At 41.3% G+C, this 19,976-nt stretch overlaps 1 protein-coding gene across 2 annotated transcripts in view; it reads left to right on the plus strand.

Annotated features, from left to right (window-relative positions):
* The first annotated feature begins 2,473 nt into the window (after window positions 1-2,473).
* The window catches only part of LOC110500282 (GRAM domain-containing protein 4), a 74,488-nt gene continuing 56,985 nt past the window's right edge, over window positions 2,474-19,976 (plus strand). For both annotated transcript variants that reach the window (XM_021577574.3, XM_021577575.3), the window contains exons 1-2: window positions 2,474-2,879; window positions 6,476-6,692. In XM_021577574.3, coding sequence (XP_021433249.2) covers window positions 2,776-2,879; window positions 6,476-6,692 — 321 coding nt within the window. In that variant the 5' untranslated portion in view covers window positions 2,474-2,775. The remainder of the gene's footprint in view (window positions 2,880-6,475; window positions 6,693-19,976) is intronic.

A 19,976-nucleotide genomic window follows, 5' to 3' on the forward strand; every position in this document is an offset into this window, starting at 1 on the left:
AGAGAGAGAGAGAGAGAGAGAGCGAAAGAGACCAGACTTCAGCCCAGTTCAAAATCAAACCCTTTTCTCCTAGACACTTTGTTGGTCTGAAAGGATCAGATGGATTTAAGCCATATCATTAATATTACAGCAGCTCCACCTAGCCCTCCATTCTCAGATATAGGTTTACAAGGACAGACAAGCGACAGAAGGAGGCTGGTTTTAGACTGGGCCAACACATTTCTTGGTCCACTTGGCTGACTCAAACCAGGGCCACGTTCAGTGAACAACCTTGCAGAACGTTGCAGATAGATATGCCAAGGATAGGGCTGATGTGATTCCTTATTCTATACTGAACAAAAATATAAATGTATCATGTAAAGTGTTGGTCCCATGTTATATTAGCTGAAATAAAAGATCCCAGAAATGTTCCATATGCACAAAAAGCTAATTTCTCCCAAATTTTATGCACACATTTGTTTACATCCCTGTTACTGAGTATTTATCCTTTGCCAAGATAATCTTTCCATCTGACAGGTGTGGCAAATCAAGAAGCTGATTAAACAGCATGATCATTACACAGGTGCATCTTGTGCTGGGGACAATAAAAGGCCACTCTAAAAGGAGTTTTGTCACACAGCACAATGTTACAGATGTCGCAAGTTTTAAGGGAGCGTGTAATTGGCATGCTGACTGCAGTAATGTTCACCAGAGAATTTAATGTTCATTTCTCCACATAAGCCACCTCCAAAATAATTTTAGAGAATTTGTCAGTATGTCCAACTGGCCTCACAACCGCAGACCACGCGTAACCACTCCAGCCCAGGACCTCCACATCTGGGGGCAGAGTTCACTTTATTCAGACAGCCAATCCAGTGAGATGTTGTGTAAGGGTCAGGGGTCATTCCCTGACCAGGATGGAACAACAGTAGTATCAGACTATCAGCTGCTGGAGAGTATAGAGAAGACCATTGTATGGTGTCAAATGCATGTCGACTAGTCTACAATAATTTTTGCAACAACTGCATAACAGGACAAACGGACTATACAGTCGTGGCCAAAAGTTTTGAGAATGACACAAATATGAATTTTCGCAAAGTCTGCTCCCTCAGTTTGTATGATGGCAATTTGCATATACTCCAGAATGTTATGAAGAGTAAACAGATTAATTGCAATTAATTGCAAAGTCCCTCTTTGCCACGCAAATGAACTGAATACCCAAAAAAACATTTCCACCACATTTCAGCCCTGCCACAAAAGGACCAGCTGACATCATGTCAGTCATTCTCTCGTTAACACAGGTGTGAGTGTTGACGAGGACAAGGCTGGAGATCACTCTGTCATGCTGATTGAGTTCGGAAAACAGACTGGAAGCTTCAAAAGGAGGGTGCTTGGAATCATTGTTCTTGGAATCATTTTCTCTGAATCCCCTTTCCGATTGTTTGGGGCATCCGGAAAAAAGCTTGTCTGGAGATGACAAGGTGAGCGCTACCATCTGTCCTCTGTCATGCCAACAGTAAAGCATCGTGAGATCATTCATGTGTGGGGTTGCTTCTCAGCCAAGGGAGTGGGCTCACTCACAATTTTGCCTAAGAACACAGCCATGAATAAAGAATGGTACCAACACATCCTCCGAGAGCAACTTCTCCCAACCATCCAGGAACAGTTTGGTGGTGAACAATGCCTTTTCCAGCATGATGGATGGAGCACCTTGCCATAAGGCAAAAGTGGCTCGGGGAACAAAACATTGATATTTTGGGTCTATGGCCAGGAAACTCCCCACACCTTAATCGCATTGAGAACTTGTGGTCAATCCTCAAGAGGCGGGTGGACAAACAAAAACCCACAAATTCTGACAAACTCCAAGCATTGATTTAGCAAGAATGGGCTGCCATCAGTCAGGATGTGGCCCAGAAGTTAATTAACAGCATGCCAAGGCGGATTGCAGAGGTCTTGAAAAAGAAGGGTCAACACTGCAAATATTGACTCTTTGCATCAACTTCATGTAATTGTCAAAATCCTTATGAAATGCTTGTAATTATACTTCAGTATTCCATAGTAACATCTGACAAAAATATCTAAAGACACTGAAGCAGCAAACTTTGTGGAAATTAAAATGCGTGTCATTCTCAAAACCTTTGGCCATGACTGTACATTGTTTTGGAGCTCATTTCTGTAGATGATGGAAGTTTAGATGTTTACCTTGCTAATCTGAGTGGAAACATGCAAAGGTTTGCATTTCAAAAACACTTGGCAACTGTTTGGTGATTTTATTAAAACATTGTTTCATTGCTGTTTTATATATAAATGTTTATACGTGCAAATGTCAATTCATTAAATGTATTATTTATTTATCACCTGTATTACATGAAAGAACTGTCGAATAATATATGAAATCAACTGTGTACATGCAATACTGTTGGTAGGCCTGCATTGTTATAATATTGTCATCCAACAGAGGATGCTGATGGGCATTATGAAGGCAGACGAATACAGAGTGGGCGGTACAATAACAGAAAGGGAAGGCTTGTTGATAACTTTGAAACTCCATAAACGGCCCCTTTAAGAAAGGAAGTCTGCTGACATTGACGGAATTCCCTGATCTGGCTTGCGAGAGCTATGGAATTAAGAGAGAGAGAGTGACTGGTTTCAAACGGTACTGACGGAGATCGCCTATACTATTATCTATCGGGGGGGAACTGGCATTCCTGCAAAACTAATCAAGGCTGCAGCGGGATGTAAACTCGTTTCTTTGGTTTACAAAAGAGCGGATTGCGATGGCGGGGCTGAGGCTCAATGAACAGCTTGTGGCTTGGCGGATCTGAGCAGGTGGACGCTACTGGATACATTCAAAGGCAATTCTCTGTGTTAATGAAACTTTGCTACGATTTACGGGCTGGGTAAGAAAAAACGTATTTTTTTTATATAAATAATATCATGTAAAGTAGCCTAGCTCAAGTCTTTGCGTGTGATGTTTATGTAAACGTCTGGCTTTTAGTTGGGTAATTAATGTATTTAATAGAGCGCAAGGGCTACTGTGCATAGTCTGTCATCTACGAAGATTACAATTTTAATTGAGAAATGGGAACTACAAGTAAATTAAAGTATTACAAATGAAATGTTGCATCGCCATAGTTTCAATAATGAAGCGAAGACGAACATAACGGACTTGTCACGTTGTCACCACGGGCCAACACCTACTGTTGCTCACGCGGATTGTTACAAATCGTCGCGGGTACAGTGAAGCCATACGTTCTTGGTCCTTCGTACCCCGTAAATTATCACCCTGTGTTAGGCTCATTTTATAAGCCGTTTTATTTGTGTTTGCTGCGAAGCTATGACCGCTCACAGTGCCTTTAGCCTTTGATCATAACTCTGTTCCATTACGTCACACAAGTAATTGGACGAAGGCGTCTTCTGTAAGGGGAAGGTTTGTTAAAAGAACCCCGAAGCTCTTTCTGAGTGATCGGAAGCCTGAGCACCAACACCAATCAGCCTACACCACTGTACACACGCGTGTCATTATTATGACAACCATGTCAGCAAATGACTGCTGTCTGAACACACACAAATCCAATTAGGTCACTTGTCTATGGACAGTCAGTGTTACAAAACTGATTTGAAAAACAAAACTGAAATGGGCATTAAGGCCTTCATTATGTACAAGGCTTTGATTTATCCCAGTTGCAGACATGTTTCTGGCGGCCTTCTGTTACACACAGGTGTTCGGGGGCATGCTAGATAGCTACTTAGCACAGGTGGTCCATGTCTTCTGTAAGCACACACTAACATGGAGATATGGCCATGTGGGAACACTAACCCCAACCCTATTAAAAAAAGGTGTGTCTCAATTTAACATTGTTTCTTTAAATCTTTTTTTTTTCCTGATATGAAAGATAAGGTCCTTCCAAGCGATGCGTGTTAATGTTCAGAAGTTCTGTGGTGCGCTAAGGTGACAACAATGCCTGCCATGGATATTTCCCAGTAAGAACGCGTTTAAAGCCTCAAAGGATAAGATCATCCAACTTTCAAAACAAGTCAATTGTCAATTTTGGCTAGTCGAGGCAGTCAACTTAGTTAGAAAACTATACAGCTATCTAGCTTGTTATCACATTCATTAATTTGTTTGGAAACCATTAACAAGCTAATTGGCTACCACATGTTATTGTCACTGTGATAGTAGGTAGTAAGCAACAAGAAATGCCAAATAACAGTCTAAAAACCACAAGGGTAAAAAAAATATCAGATTTGGCCATTCAGACAAAAGTCCAATAGCTTTCTGGTGTCCTCAGATAAAATATATCAATATTATTTCATATTTTCTAAATAATAATAGTTGTTGAAATCAGGTTGTTTTTGTTCCTATTTAACTGAATTTTTAATAAAAATGACCAAACACTAAAACATTTAGCCTAACGTTGACATTCATTCAGAATTCAGTCTCTGAATGAACAATCGCATGTCGACTACAGGTTCAATGGGTCTGTAACCAGGAATGACATTGACAGGGGGTTTGGTGTATTTCATGTGAAACAAAACCTGTGAGGTGACTGTGCCTAAAATAAATGTGATGCCTACAGGTGGGTGTGAGAGGTGTAAAGCACTTGCCAATGGGGGTCTCAGGAGGGGGTTCCGGGTGGGAGTTTTTAGTTTGTATTATGCTCAGAAAGATCTGTTCATTTATCTCTCACCCTAAACCTAACAATGTCTGATTAATGTCTTTGTTTAATTCAACAATGTCCTATTTTCTATGCAAGTGTGGGGCCTTCCATCACTACTAAACGATGCCATTGACTATCCAGTTCCTAGAATGCGGTTTTCTTAATCTCAAAGTGCTCAATCAAACACACACTAGGCACTGAGGGGAGCATAGTCAAGTCTCTGTGGCCCCTTCTCTTTTATTCAGAAGATTCACATCAGAGGTGGTAATCTCATTGAAGTGAGACACGACAGCACTCATGGCTGCCATTGCAATGGCTCTCATAGGCGTATAGACTGATGTGCAGTCTACTGTGTCAAGAGTACAGTGTCAATTCGCCTGAATATTTGAGGTTTGGGTGAGTGTCTTGAGTCTGTGTAGTCTAACCTTGTATATGTGTGACTGTGAGTATGATTAAGCAGTACTTAAGAGCTCTCTAGGTATATCCCATTGAGAAAAACTCACTCTTCTCTGAACAACATTACAGCTTTACCCTATGGTACCCTCTCACCTCACCTTGCTCCTGCAACTGTCTAGATGCTTCACTAAGCTAAGCTGATGGTGGTGAGCTCTGGGCTATGGGTGCATTAACATAGAGAATGTTACCTAAGGACTGATCTAATGTCAGAGGTTAATCAACCTCCTAAATGGTCATGGTTAGGATTGGGGCAGGGGTAATCTGATTCTAGATCTGTGGTTAGGGGTAACTTCTACCTTGAGCATCATTAGCTAGGAATATGGGACAAGATTCTAAACTTTTGACAAAATGTAGTCCACCAAATATGTATGATACCTTCAAAATGGGGGGGATTAGATACAGAGTGAGAAAGTTGGAGGCATTAAAATGCTAACTTCTCCTGTTATTGGTAATGGTGAGCGATTAGCATGTTTTGATATTATGGCCCTTTCAAATGGGGGGACTAGATGCATAAAGTACTTTTATTTCTAAATGGTAGAACAGCTATGTATGAAAATACCCTCAAATAAAATGTGACATTCTGTGCTGTTGCCTCATAAAACATTTGATCTCAAATTCAAAATACTGGAGTAGGCTATAGAGCCAAATTAAATGTTTTAGCTTCAATGCCTAAATAAATACGCAGGGGAGTGTAGATCTAGGTCAAAAGGATTCACATGAATCAAGTCGTTAAGTCATATATATTTTTGGTGACAGTGTTTGAAGTGAGAGGGTGATCGCCTCTTGTCTCCATCTCGCTCCACACCTCGTTGTGATAATTTCCTAAGCAGTAAGAGGCCCTGGATGATGGCGGATGACTCAAACACTGAGCCTTCGATGGATCTACCGCTAGATCTATATGTTCCAAATGGCACCCTATTCCCTTCATAGCTCACTACTTTTGACCAGGACCTATAGAGCTCTGGTCAAAAGTGCACTATATAGGGAATAGGGCACCATTTGGGACACAGTCTCTGTCATTAGGCTGTCTGAGTCATAGACAGAGATGACAAACACAATTATGAAAGGTGATAGTCTTTAACTGGATACTGGGGCAGAGATGACATCTTAAATGGAGTGATCTGCTACATTATTAGGATACTGTGGCTCCTAGCTGGCCTATATTTTAGTTTGTCTGTATGGTGTCTATTTATGCATCTTATTTAAAAAAAGGCTTGTATTGGCCACACTCAACAATTGTCTTAACTTGTGCATCTGTGTTCTGTAGTGTTTAGGTACTTATTTACAAAAGCAACTTCTAATGCAAATAAATTTGTCCCTTTCATTTTCACTGTGTTTCAAAGGGGAACCTTTGACCCTTCTCTGTTTTGTCTTTTCAGAAATGCTGTACACCATGCTAAGGTAAAGCCGCCGACGAGAGGGGTGTTGAACATGCTAAAGCGGCTGGACAAAATCAGGTTCAGAGGTCAGAAGCGAGACGACTTCCTGGATCTAGCAGAGTCCCCCAATGGATCCGACAATGAATGTAGCGATGACATCCTGCTGAGGACGAAGCCTTCACTCAAGACACAAGACACGGAGGAATTAGGAGACCCTGTAAGTATTCATTCTACTTAGCTGTGTTCTTTGACTCAAATGAGAGACCATGAGCAGGGACAGCAGTTTTTCCTTTCAACGGGACCCGACCAGGAAAAACTCTGGGTCATAGTTATAGGCCGTATCAGGTGGTCTGGAAAAACTCTACGTCAGTGTTTCCTAACAGGTCTTGAAATATTGTGTGGATGAAGGGCGGGTGGGTGGCAGTCAGGTTGCATCAACAGAAAACCATACAAAATAAATGGTATAATTCTTGAGCAATTTAGATCTATAGGCTACATTTGAGTTTTTTTTTCTATATAATGTTTACGCTATGGAATTAGTGTGTAGGCCCTAAATCTTAGGCTTTACGCGTGACAGCCTACACACCAATTGCCAAGCTCTTGGGAATGGTCAGAAAAAATTATCTTCAATCCACTGAGGCAAAAAGAACAATGTCTGTTTAAAAAAAAAAAACATTATTCAAGAGAAAAGCTGCAAAATGGAGAGTTAAAAATAAAGAAGTGAGGGCCAGAAATGTAATGTTTGGTAAAACATTTGATGACGTGGTAATAGTGGATGTTGTGTGATGATCTGTGAGGCGCTATACAAAAGGACTTCAAATAGGCCTATGGCACGTCAAAGGAACGGTAGCCTACTGTTCAGATGGGTTAAATGTAAACTGAAATCTGGACACAGACTACAGTGCATTTGAAAAGTATTCAGACCCCTTGACTTCTTCCACATTTTGTTACAGCCTTGTTCTAAAATTGATTGAACTGTTTATTCCCTCAATCAACACACAAATCCTCAATGACAAAGCATAAACAGGTTTGTAGTAATGTTTGCTAATTTAAAAAAAATTAAATATGACATTTACATAGTGGTTCGTCCTTTAAAAGTTGCAGCATATTGCAGCACAGCTTGCGTGGTGCCGCAGAATTCTATGGCACGTTATTTAAGTGGCAACCACTGGTACCATTAATGCTAGTCCCCATGATTGTCTCACAGGAACGCGAAACGGTGCTAAAATAGTTGTAGGCTACTGCTTCAAATCCTATTGCTTCTAACTTCAATATGCTCTTTTTTAACAGCACATTACTCAACACCAGTAGGCGACATGAGACATGTCGCCTACAGTATATCGAAAAATATGACGCGACTCTCTGCCAATAATTACATAGAGGATTGGATGATTCTAAATTAAAACCAAAAGCCGCCTCATGGGGCTCCCGGTGGCGGCCGGCACGGGTATCTGTAGCAACTCATTTTACATTGCGATGTGGTGACTTAGACCGCTGCGTCACTGGGGAGGCCCCATCCACAAAGTATCAAAATACAGAGAGGTGTTGGTAAAGGTATATTATCCTGCTAATAGACCATAACGGGCTATTATAATACTGTACATGGTGTCCAGGTCAGGATAACCAAAGCATTTCTTTATTAAAGACTATCAGAAAGAATGTTGGTACTTATTTATTTTGATCCAAAGCCATGAATGAGTTAGTCACTCAGCTTTATGTAGGTGCTGCTACATGACTGTGCCATCAACTTGATATCTAAAAATATTTGAGGTTATTTATTAAATAAATAAATAATCGAAAGTCAGTGATTGTAAAGTGAATATAGACCAAAATAATATTAGTATTGACCAAAACATTTCTGTTTTAAGAGGAGAGAAACACTGGACCAATTGTGCACCGTCCTATTGGACTCGGAAGTCGGATGTGATACATAATACCTTTTGATGTATTATTTGTTTAGTCTTTTCTGGTGGATTAAACTGAAATTGCAACCAATCATGGGCCGGTTATGATACAGCCAACCTAACTAATTTGACAATATAATTCTCCCGCCACCCCCCTCCTAGGCAAGTCTATTGTCCAGCTACCTGCTAATAGCCATAATGGCGCTGTACAACATGACCATGTGTGTTGGAAATAGTATTTTCCAGTAAGCAACAATTTGTTTACCTTCATTAGAAAACTTTGTTCCAATATTTCTGTAATTCAGTGATATTTATTCCCATAGTAATTAGCTATGGATCCTTAACTAAGTAAACATTGGCATTTTGAAAGTTTATCAACGAAAGCATAAAAATGCCATTATTAGTTATGTTGTCTTAGTTTGAACGTGCAGACTGGCACTAAGAACAGCGGGAACGTTTCCCTAGTTGGGGCCATCATTAGTGCAATGCCCCTTCTGTGCGCAGCTCTGCGGCCCATCCCGTGCCCCCTGCCCTCGTGCCTTGAACCTCGCGCGCTTTCAGTGGATACACCTGTAGAACTGCAAGGAAATCCCATTGTGCGCCACTCGGGAGCCATGACCAATATATATTGTCCTGCTAATAGGGTTAATAATATCTGAGAATATCCAGAGGGCTTTTTATATCATTGTAAATTAAACAAAGTGATTATTATTTTAAAAAAAATTCAAATAAAGTAAAATGCCTGAGGAAAAAGGCCATTCTTGAACATGGAGTGAGACATTGTTACTAATTTGTAAATAAAGCCAGTTTTGTTATTTATTTCTGTCATCTCATGGGCCTCCCAGTAGAGGCCGGCATGGGTATTCAACCAGCATCTGTAACACAGCTGGCACTGCTATACAGTGTCTTAGACCGTTGTGCCACTCAGTTGCTGTACAACGTGACCATTCGGGAGTGCGCTACACTACTACAGTAAGAGTAAAATAATTTAAACCTTAGTGTAACAACAGTTTTAGTAAATATTACTGAAGGTGTGCACAACTCAGTTTCTATTTAGGTTTATGTTGCATGTTCATTGTCAGTTAGACTCAGTAGGTCCCAAAAGCATAATCGGTGCTCTAGCTCACCCTTGTGGTGGTCTGGAGCAATGAAGTGGTGACACAGGGTACTGTACTGAACCACAAATTACCTCTCAGTACCGCAGCATAATCACATAACTTTTAGTGGAGCAACCACTTAATATTCAACCCCTTTAATCAGTGCTTTGTTGAAGCATCTTTGGCAGAGATTACAGCCTCTAGTCTTCTTGTGTATGATGTTACAAGCATGGCACACCTGTATTTGGGGAATTTCTTCCATTCCTCTCTGCAGATCCTCTCAGGCCCTGTCATATTGGATGTGGAGTGTCGCTGCACAGCTATTTTCAGGACTCTCCAGAGATGTAGATCGGGTTCAAGTCTGGGCTCTGGCTGGGACACTCAAGGACATTCAGAGACTTGTCCCGAAACCATGCCTGTGTTGTCTTGGCTTAGAGTCGTTGTCCTGTTGGAAGATGAACTTTCACCCCAGTCTGAGGTCCTAACCTGCTCCAGAGTGCTTTTCATCAAGGATCTCTCTGTACTTTGCTCCGTTCAGCTTTCCCTCGATCCTGATTAGTCTCCCAGTTCCTGCTGCTGAAAAACATCCCCACATCATGAAGCTGCCACCACCATGCTTCACTGTAGGGATGGTTCCAGGTTTCCTCCAAACGTGACACTTGGCATTCAGGCCAAAGAGTTCAATCTTGGTTTCATCAGACCAGAGAATCTTGTTTCTCTTGTGCCTTTTTACTGAGGAGTGGCTTCAATCTGGCCACTCTACCATAAAGGCCTGATTGGTGTAGTACTGCAGAGATGGTTGTCCTTCTGGAAGGTTCTCCCCATCTCAACAGAGGAGCTCTGTCAAAGTGACCATCGGGTTCTTGGTCTCCTCCCTGACCAAGGGCCTTCTCCCCCGATTTCTCAGTTTGGCCCGGCGGCCAGATCTAGGAAAGAGTCTTTGGGGTTACACTTCTTCAATTTAAGAATGATGGAGGCCACTGTGTTCTTGGACTTTCAATGCTGCAGAAATGTTTTGGTACCCTTCCCCACATCTGTGCCTCGACACAATCATGTCTTGGAGCTCTACGAACAATTGCTTCGACCTCATGGCTTGGTTTTTGCTCTGACATTCACTGTCAACTGGGGTGTTTAAACAGGTGTGTGTGCCTTTCCAAATCATGTCCAATCAGTTGAATTTACCACAGGTGGACTCTAATCAAGTTGTAGAAACATCTCAAGGATGATCAATGGGAACAGGATGCAATTGAGCTCAATTTTGAGTCTCATACCAAATGGTCTAAATACTTATGTAAATAAGGTACACTAACGATCAATTTTTAGAACACCGACTTATTCAAGAGTTTTATTTCTATTTTCTACATTGTAGAATAAAAGTGAGGACCTCAAAACTATGAAATAACACTTATGGATTCATGTAGTAACCAAAAGTGTTGAAGGATCTCAAATATATTTTGATTTGTTTAAATAGCCACCCTTTGCCTTGATGACAGCTTTGCACACTGTTGGCATTCTCTCAACCAGATTCACCTGGAATGCTTATCCAACACTCTTGAAGGAGTTCCCACATATGCTGAGCACTTGTTGGCTTCTTTTCCTTCACTCTGCAGTCCAACTCCTCTCAATTGGGTTGAGGTCGCGTGATTGTGGAGGCCAGGTCATCTGATGCAGCGCTCAATCACTCTCCTTCTTGGTCAAATAGCCCTTACACAGCCTGCAGGTGTGTTGGGTCATTGTCCTGTTGAAAAACAAATGATAGTCCCAATAAGCACAATCCATTGGATGGAGAATTGCTGCAGAATTCTGTGATAGCCATGCTGGTGTGCCTTGAATTCTAAATAAATTCAAGACCGTGTCACCAGCAAAGAACCCCCACACCATAACACCACCTGCTCCATGCTTTACGGTGGGAAATATACATGTGGAGATCATCCGTTCACCCACACAGCGTTTCACAAAGACACTGCGGTTGGAATCAAAAATCTCCAATTTGGACAAATTTCCACCAGTCTAATGTCCATTGCTCGTGTTTCTTGGCTCAAGCAAGTTTTTGTCTTATTGGTGTCTGTTTAGTAGTGGTTTCTTTGCAGCAATCAACCATGAAGGCCTGACTCGCAGTCTCCTCTGAACAGTGGATGTTGAGATGTCTGTTACTTGAACTCTGCAGCATTTATTTGGGCTGCAATTTCTGAGGCTGGCAACTCTAACTTAACCTCTGCAGCAAAGGTAACTCTGGGTCTTTTTTCTGTGGCGGTCCTCATGAGAGCCAGTTTTGTCATAGTGCTTGATGGTTTTTGCGACTGCACTTGAAGAACCTTTCAAAGTTCTTGACATTTTCCAGTTTGACTGAACTTCATGTCTTAAAGTAATGATGGACTGTCTTTTCTCTTTGCTTATTTGATCTATTCTTGCCATAATATGGACTTGTTTTTTTTTACCAAATAGGGCTATCTTCTGTATACCACCCTAACTTGTCACAACACAACTGATTGGCATAAATGCATTAAGAAATTTTTTTTCCACAAATTAACTTTTAAGAAGGCACACCTATTAATGGAAATTCATTCCAGGTGACTACCTCATGAAGCTGGTTGAGAGAATGCCAAGAGGGTGCAAAGCTGTTATCAAGGCAAAGGGTGGCTTTTGAAGCATCTCAAATATAAGATATATTTTGATTTTAAACACTTTTTTTTGGTTACTACATGTTTCCATGTGTGGTATTTCATAGTTTTGATGTCTTCCCTACTATTCTACAATGTAGAAAATAGTAAAAATAAAGGGTTTTCAAAAAATTCTGACTGGTAGTGTGTTTCTATTTTTTTTTTAATAGACTTTCAAAAATGTCTAAACCTGTTTTAAGAGTTTAAAGAGCCACATCTGACGGGCCAATAAAAAGAAAAGGATTAAGATGGGCTAAAGTACACACACTGGACAGGAACTCTGCCTAGAAGCCCAGCATCCCGGGGTCGCCTCTTCACTGCTGACGTTGAGACTGGTGTTTTGCGGGTACTATTTAATGAAGCTGCCAGTTGAGGACGTGTGAGGCGTCTGTTTCTCAAACTAGACACTCATGTACTTGTTCTCTTGCTCAGTTGTGCACCGGGGCCTCCCACTCCTTTTTCTATTCTGGTTATAGCCAGTTTGCACTGTTCTGTGAAGGGAGTCGTACACAGCGTTGTACAAGATCTTCAGTTTCTTCGCAATTTCTCGTATGGAATAGCCTTAATTTCTCAGAACAAGAATAGACTGATGTTTTTCAGAAGAAAGGCCTTTGTTTCTGGCCATTTTGAGCCTGTAATCGAACCCACTAATGCTGATGCTCCAGATACTCAACTAGTCTAAAGAAGGCCCGTTTTTTTTATTTTTTTATTGCTTCTTTAACCTTTCTGATCTCCCCATCCCGGATCCGGGTTCGTGAATACAGACTCAAGCTCATTACCATAACGCAACGTTAACTATTCATGAAAATCGCAAATGAAATGAAATAAATATGCTAGCTCTCAAGCTTAGCCTTTTGTTAACAACACTGTCATCTCAGATTTTCAAAATATGCTTCTCAACCATTGCAAAACAAGCATTTGTGTAACAGTATTGATGGCTAACGTAGCATTTAGCATTAGCATTCAGCTGGCAACATTTACACAAAAAAACAGAAAAGCATTCAAAAAAATCATTTACCTTTGAAGAACTTCAGATGTTTTCAATGAGGAGACTCTCAGATAGCAAATGTTCAGTTTTTCCTGAAAGATTATTTGTTTAGGACAAATCGCTCCGTTTTCTGCGTCACGTTTAGCTATGAAAAAACCCCTGTATCCAGGATTGTGTAAATCTATCAGCAAGCTCATTAGCATAACACAACGTTAACTATTTATGAAAATCGCAAATGAAATGAAATAAATATGCCATCTCTCAAGCTTAGCCTTTTGTAAACAACACTGTCATCTCAGATTTTCAAAATATGCTTCTCAACCATAGGAAAACAATCATTTGTGTAAAAGTAGCTAGCTAGAGTTAGCATTTCGCGTTAGCATTTCGCGTTAGCATTAGCGTTAGCATCCAGCACGCAACATTAACAAAAACATAAAAGCCTTCAAATAAAATCATTTACCTTTGAAGAACTTCTGATGTTTTCAATGAGGATACTCTCAGTTAGATAGCAGATGCTCAGTTTTTCCAAAAAGATTCCTTGTGTATTAGAAATAGCTCCGTTTTATACATCACATTTGGCTACCAAAAAAAATCCATAAATTCAGTCCTCAAAACGCAAACTTTTTTCCAAATTAACTCCATAATATCGACTGAAAACATGGCAAACGTTGTTTAGAATCAATCCTCAAGGTGTTTTTCACATATCTCTTCATTGATACATCGTTCTTGGACACATGCTTTCTCTCCTGAATCCCAGGAGAAAATGACCGCACCTGAAGATTACGCACAAATTTAGACAAAGGACACCGGGCGGACCTCTGGAAAATGTAGTCTCTTATGGCCAATCTTCCAATGATATGCCTACAAATACGTCACAATGCTGCTAAGACCTTGGGCGAACGACAGAAAGTGTAGGCTCATTCCTTGCGCAATCACAGCCATATAAGGAGAGAATGGAAAACAGAGCTTCAGAAATTCTGCTAATTCCTGGGTGATGCATCATCTTGGTTTCGCCTGTAGAATGAGTTCTGGGGCACTTACAGACAAAATCTTTGCAGATTCTGAAACTTCAGAGTGTTTTCTTTCCAAAACTGTCAAGAATATGCATAGTCGAGCATCTTTTCGTGACAAAATATCGCGCTTAAAACGGGAACGTTTTTTATCCAAAAATGAAATAGCGCCCCTAGAGCTCTAAGAGGTTAAGCAGTACAACAGTTTTCAGCTGTGCTAACATAATTGCAAAAGGGTTTTCTAATTATCAATTAGCCTTTTTAAAATGATAAACTTGGATTAGCTAACACAACGTGCCATTGGAACACAGGAGTGATGGTTGCTGATAATGGGCCTCTACGCCTATGTAGATATTCCATCAAAATATTTGCCGTTTCCAGCTACAATAGTCATTTACAACATTAACAATGTCTACACTGTATTTCTGATCAATTTTATGTTATTTTTAATGAATTAAAAAATAGCTTTTCTTTAAAAAACAAAGGACATTTCTAAGTCACCCCAAACTTTTGAACGGTAGTGTAAATCGGGCACAAAATCATTCCATCTGACTGTAGCCTACAGAACATTTTCTATTTTTTTTCCCACTGAAATGTTCCGCTTGTCCTCCGTTTGATGTTTCCCCGAAAAGCTCCTACTGGCAGACGTGTTTTATCTAGCCTACATCTAGCCTACTTTGCAGACCGAAGTTTGATCTTAGCTTAACATCTCCAGCACCTCCTGGGGAAAGCAAAGAGACTGTTTTAATGTTGCTACAGACGTGTGTGTGTGTGTGTGTGAGAGACAGGTTCCAGTGAAGTTGATTACTTATCCCTCAGGGAGACTTAATGGAGAACGTACTTCAGCAAGAGTGGGAGGGAAAGAGAAAAGGAAGCACAGGGTGGTTTGATAGGCATTCTTCCTGTTTACTCTACTCATTCCTCAGAGGGAGGGTTGGATGGAGGGAGGGATACAGAGTACACACACACACGACCTCTTATAGGCTTTCAGCCACCATGGTTACTCTGAATTTATCGTCCCCTGCTTGCCAATTTAATATATCATTACTGCTGATGATCTCAGTGTTTGGACTTTCTCAACGGGATATTTTAAACTGCACTGTCATCTTGACTTTTTCATGCTTCATGTACCATCAGCCAGTCAGTGTTTTCCCCCATATTGAAACAATAGATTGGTCACTTGATTGTCTAATTTCCTCAGAGGTCAGTTTCCTGTGCTCATCTGCTGATTTTCTAATATAAACTGAGGCCTTTGCAGAGTTAGGACTTTAGTGTACACATTTTGAGTGTGTGTGTGTACATTTTGTGTGTGTGGATGTCGCAAGCTGCCCGCCCTGTGTGTTTCTATGCCACTGACTGGAGGAGGCCTCAGGAAAAGACAGTCAGTCGTTGCGTACACAGTCCCCTTGACTTTTTCCACATTTTAGTACTTTACAGCCTAATTCTAAAATGGATTAAATAAATACAAATCCTCAGCAATCAACACACAATACTCCATAATGACAAAGCGGAAAATGTTTTTCAAATGTAGAAAAATAAGATACCTTATTTACCTAAGTATTCAGACCCATAGCTATGAGACTTGAAATTGAGCTCTGGTGCATTCAAATGATCGCACATGATTTGGTAAGGCGCACACACCTGTCTATATTAGGTCCCAAAGTTGACAGTGCATGTCAGCAAAAACCAAGCCATGAGGTCGAAGGAATTGTCCGTAGAGCTCCGAGACAGGATTGTGTCGGCACAGATCTGGGGAAGGGTACCAAAAAAATGTCTGCAACGTTGAACTTCCCCAAGATCACAGTGGCCTCCATTAAATGGAAGGAGTTTGAAACCACCAAGACTCTTCCTAGAGCCGGCAGCCTGTCCAAACTGAGCAATCGGGGGAGAAGGGCATGGCATGTAACACTTGCTGTAGGCTACTATTTACTAGTTAACAAAAAATCATGTACAGTGGGGAGAAGAAGTATTTGATACACTGCCGATTTTGCAGGTTTTCCCACTTACAAAGCATGTAGAGGTCTGTAATTTGTATCATAGGTACACTTCAACTGTGAGAGACTGAATCTAAAACAAAAATCCAGAAAATCACATTGTATGATTTTTAAGTAATTAATTAGCATTTTATTGCATCACATAAGTATTTGATCACCTACCAACCAGTAAGAATTCCGGCTCTCACAGACCTGTTAGTTTTTCTTTAAGAAGCCCTCCTGTTCCCCACTCATTACCTGTATTAAATGCACCTGTTTAAACTCGTTACCTGTATAAAAGACACCTGTCCACACACTCAAACAGACTCCAACCTCTCCACAGTGGCCAAGACCAGAGAGCTGTGTGCAGGTCTACAATTTTATCCCTGATGTCCTTACAAGGCTGGGATGGGCTACAGGACAATAGGCAAGCAGCTTGGTGAGAAGGCAACAACTGTTTGCACAATTATTCGAAAATGGAAGAAGTTCAAGATGACGGTCAATCACCCTCGGTCTGGGGCTCCATGCAAGATCTCACCTCGTGGGGAATCAATGATCATGAGGAAGGTGAGGGATCAGCCCAGAAGTACACGGCAGGACCTGGTCAATGACCTGAAGAGAGCTGGGACCACAGTCTCAAAGAAAACCATTAGTAACACACTACGGCGTCATGGATTAAATCCTGCAGCGCACGCAAGGTCCCCCTGCCCAAGCCAGCGCATGTCCAGGCCCATCTGAAGTTTACCAATGACCATCTGGATGATCCAGAGGAGGAAGGTCATGTGGTCTGATGAGACAAAAATATAGCTTTTTGGTCTAAACTCCACTCGCCGTGTTTGGAGGAAGAAGAAGGATGAGTACAACCACAAGAACACCATCCCAACCGTGAAGCATGGAGGTGGAAACATTCTTTGGGGATGCTTTTCTACAAAGGGGACAGGACGACTGCACCGTATTGAGGGGAGGATGGATGGGGCCATGTATCGCGAGATCTTGGCAAACAACCTCCTTCCCTCAGTAAGAGCATTGAAGATGGGTCGTGGCTGGGTCTTCCAGCATGTCAACGAACCGAAACACACAGCCAGGGCAACTAAGGAGTGACTCCGTAAGAAGCATCTCAAGGTCCTGGAGTGGCCTGAAACCAATAGAAAATATTTGGAGGGAGCTGAAAGTCTGTATTGCCCAGCGACAGCCCCGAAACCTGAAGGATCTGGAGAAGGTCTGTATGGAGGAGTGGGCCAAAATCCCTGCTGCAATTGTGTGCAAACCTGGTCAAGAACTACAGGAAACGTATGATCTCTGTAATTGCAAACAAATGTTTCTGTACCAATTATTAAGCTCTGCTTTTCTGATGTATCAAATACTTATGTCATGCAATAAAATGCAAATGAATTACTTAATCATACAATGTGATTTTCTGGATTTTTGTTTTAGATTCTGTCTCTCACAGTTGAAGTGTACCTATGATAAAAATTACTGACCTCTACATGCTTTGTAAGTAGGAAACACTGCCGATTTTGCAGGTTATCAAATACTTGTTCTCCCCACTGTATGTAATCAAATATATTCACCCCACCCAGTATTGTAATCAAAACTTACCAGAAAGCATGTAGTCCTTGGCTCAGACAGTGTAGTAGTCTGGGCTCAATAGCATCTCATTACTATGCAAGATCTTGAGAATCACATGTACATGTGATTCTCAAAGGTTCACTGTTATAAGCAAAAAATGTTCACTGTTATAAGCTAACTTTTTTTGATGAATTTAAGCAAAATTCCCAGGCTTAACTTCCCATGGAAAATTTCTGGGAAAATTCTGGAAATTTAACCTGAACGTTTCCGACCCTTTGCAACGCTCCCCATCCAACCTAACAGAGCTTGAGGGGATCTGCAGAGAAGAATGGGAGAAACTCCCCAAATATAGGTGTATCAAGCTTGTAGCTTCATACCCAAGAAGACTTGAGACCGTAATCACTGCCAAAGGCGCTTCAACAAAGTACGCAGGTGGCTTTTTAAATGTAATATTTCAGAAATGTTTGCTAATTTATATATATTTTTTTAAATGAACAGTTTTTGTTTTGTTATGGGGTATTGTATGTAGATTGACTGAAAAAGGGAAGGGGTCTGAATACTTTCAGAAGGCTTTGTATACACATACTTTACCCTCCGCTGTATTCTTCCTGTTCCTCCCCTTATTGCGCCTGTCAGAGCAGATGAGTCCGACAGGGGCATTTGGATACATATACAGACTAGGAAGGTGAAACAAGGAGAGTAGGACTCTAGACTATTGAGTCTCCCATTCCCCTGTGGCCCGGACCTCTAGCCCTTTCAATCTGGTCCGCGGGTGGCTTTTCTGGGGGAAAGCTTCTGTTGACTTTGAAATGACTAAAACCACATCAAAACTGTGTAGACTTAATGGACCTACATTTGTGGTTGGTTTACTTTGTGCTGCTTGCTAACAGTCATCAAAACTAAATCTAGACAACTACATTTTGGGAAAGCATTGAAAGTTCCAAAAGTGATGGAAAAATATATTTTTTGCTAATTTTGAGGGCAAGGAAGTATAATAAATGAAGTGTGGCCCTGCAGACCTTGGTGAAGACTGAGTGCGGCCCCTGGGGAAATGAGTTTCACACCCCTACTCTTACTGGTTAACTGGCACAGAGGCCCTGGTCACGAGTATTAATCCCCTGGCCACTGCACACTCAAAATGTCCTCCCTCTGTGATTAAGGCTGCACTAGGACCAGTGCCAGAGATACTGGATGACCAACCATTGCCACGCCAGCTTCCCAGTTGCCTAGAGTACTGCTGCTGCTTCAGGTTACTGTGGTGTTAGCGTTACATCACCTTATGCCTGATGGCCTCTGGCATCAGAGGATACAAAAATAGTTGTTTTCCTCCATTTTTCTGTCTCTCCTTTCTGTCTTGTCTCTGTGGGTTAGATGATGACAGGAGAACGCTATTGATGGATGAGAAGTGGAGTAAATGTTTATTTTCAGCTCAATAAGATGTCTCAGCCGGTCTGTAGCTTAAGGGAGAATAAGCCAAAACGAATAACATGACGGGAGGCAATTCCTCAGCTGAGATATTCAGGCCGTTCTAGAACGGCCTATCTAGCTCTCATTCAATATCTCATACCACACAGATTGTAGGTGCAAGTGATTATCCACATGTCAATCCACTGTCCTCATTCCTGATTTTTAAGTCTTTCTGCAAAGGTACAAGTCACAGATGCATTCTAATCCATATTTAGCTTAACTATGGAACTGTCCGGATTGGTTGTATTGAGCATGAATACTGTAACATCTGATGACTCGATCTCGGATCAATCCATGAATCTATTCCATGCTTCTGTAATGTTATGGTTTTGCCCATTTTAATCCCCTTCTAAGTAGAGCAAATCTCAGCAGGAGTGTTTTGCAAGTCATTTGCATGGCCTGTAACCGAACCAAGAGGAATAGAAGCAGTAGAAACACCGGTCTTTTCTGTCAGACAGAGGTAAGACTTGCTTTTTAAACTCCAGACCTTTGCTAAGGCGCTGTCTGTTTGCTTAACCTTCTAAGATGGAAGGAATTATATCACTGCGAACAGGCCTTAGTAGTCTGTCTGGCAGACTGTATAGCAGTCCAGTCCAGCTACTCTGCTCTTCATCAGGCCACGCCTGAGATGTACAGCCTACAGCTTGCTAATGGAGCCCTTATTGCTCCCTATATGAACAGACTGTTTTGCACACATCCAACTGGGCACTAGAGCTGGAAAAAAAGTATGTGTGTGTGTGTGTCCTCAATGTTTTCTGCGATAAAACATCCATCCTTTTTCCCCTCACTCCCTCCCATCACAGCAGCCCAGGTGGGTTGATCGGTCATTGATC

This window comes from Oncorhynchus mykiss, chromosome 21 (assembly GCF_057628025.1).
Source record: "Oncorhynchus mykiss isolate SJ-2025 chromosome 21, ASM5762802v1, whole genome shotgun sequence".
In the NCBI taxonomy this organism is placed as follows: Eukaryota; Metazoa; Chordata; class Actinopteri; order Salmoniformes; family Salmonidae; genus Oncorhynchus; species Oncorhynchus mykiss.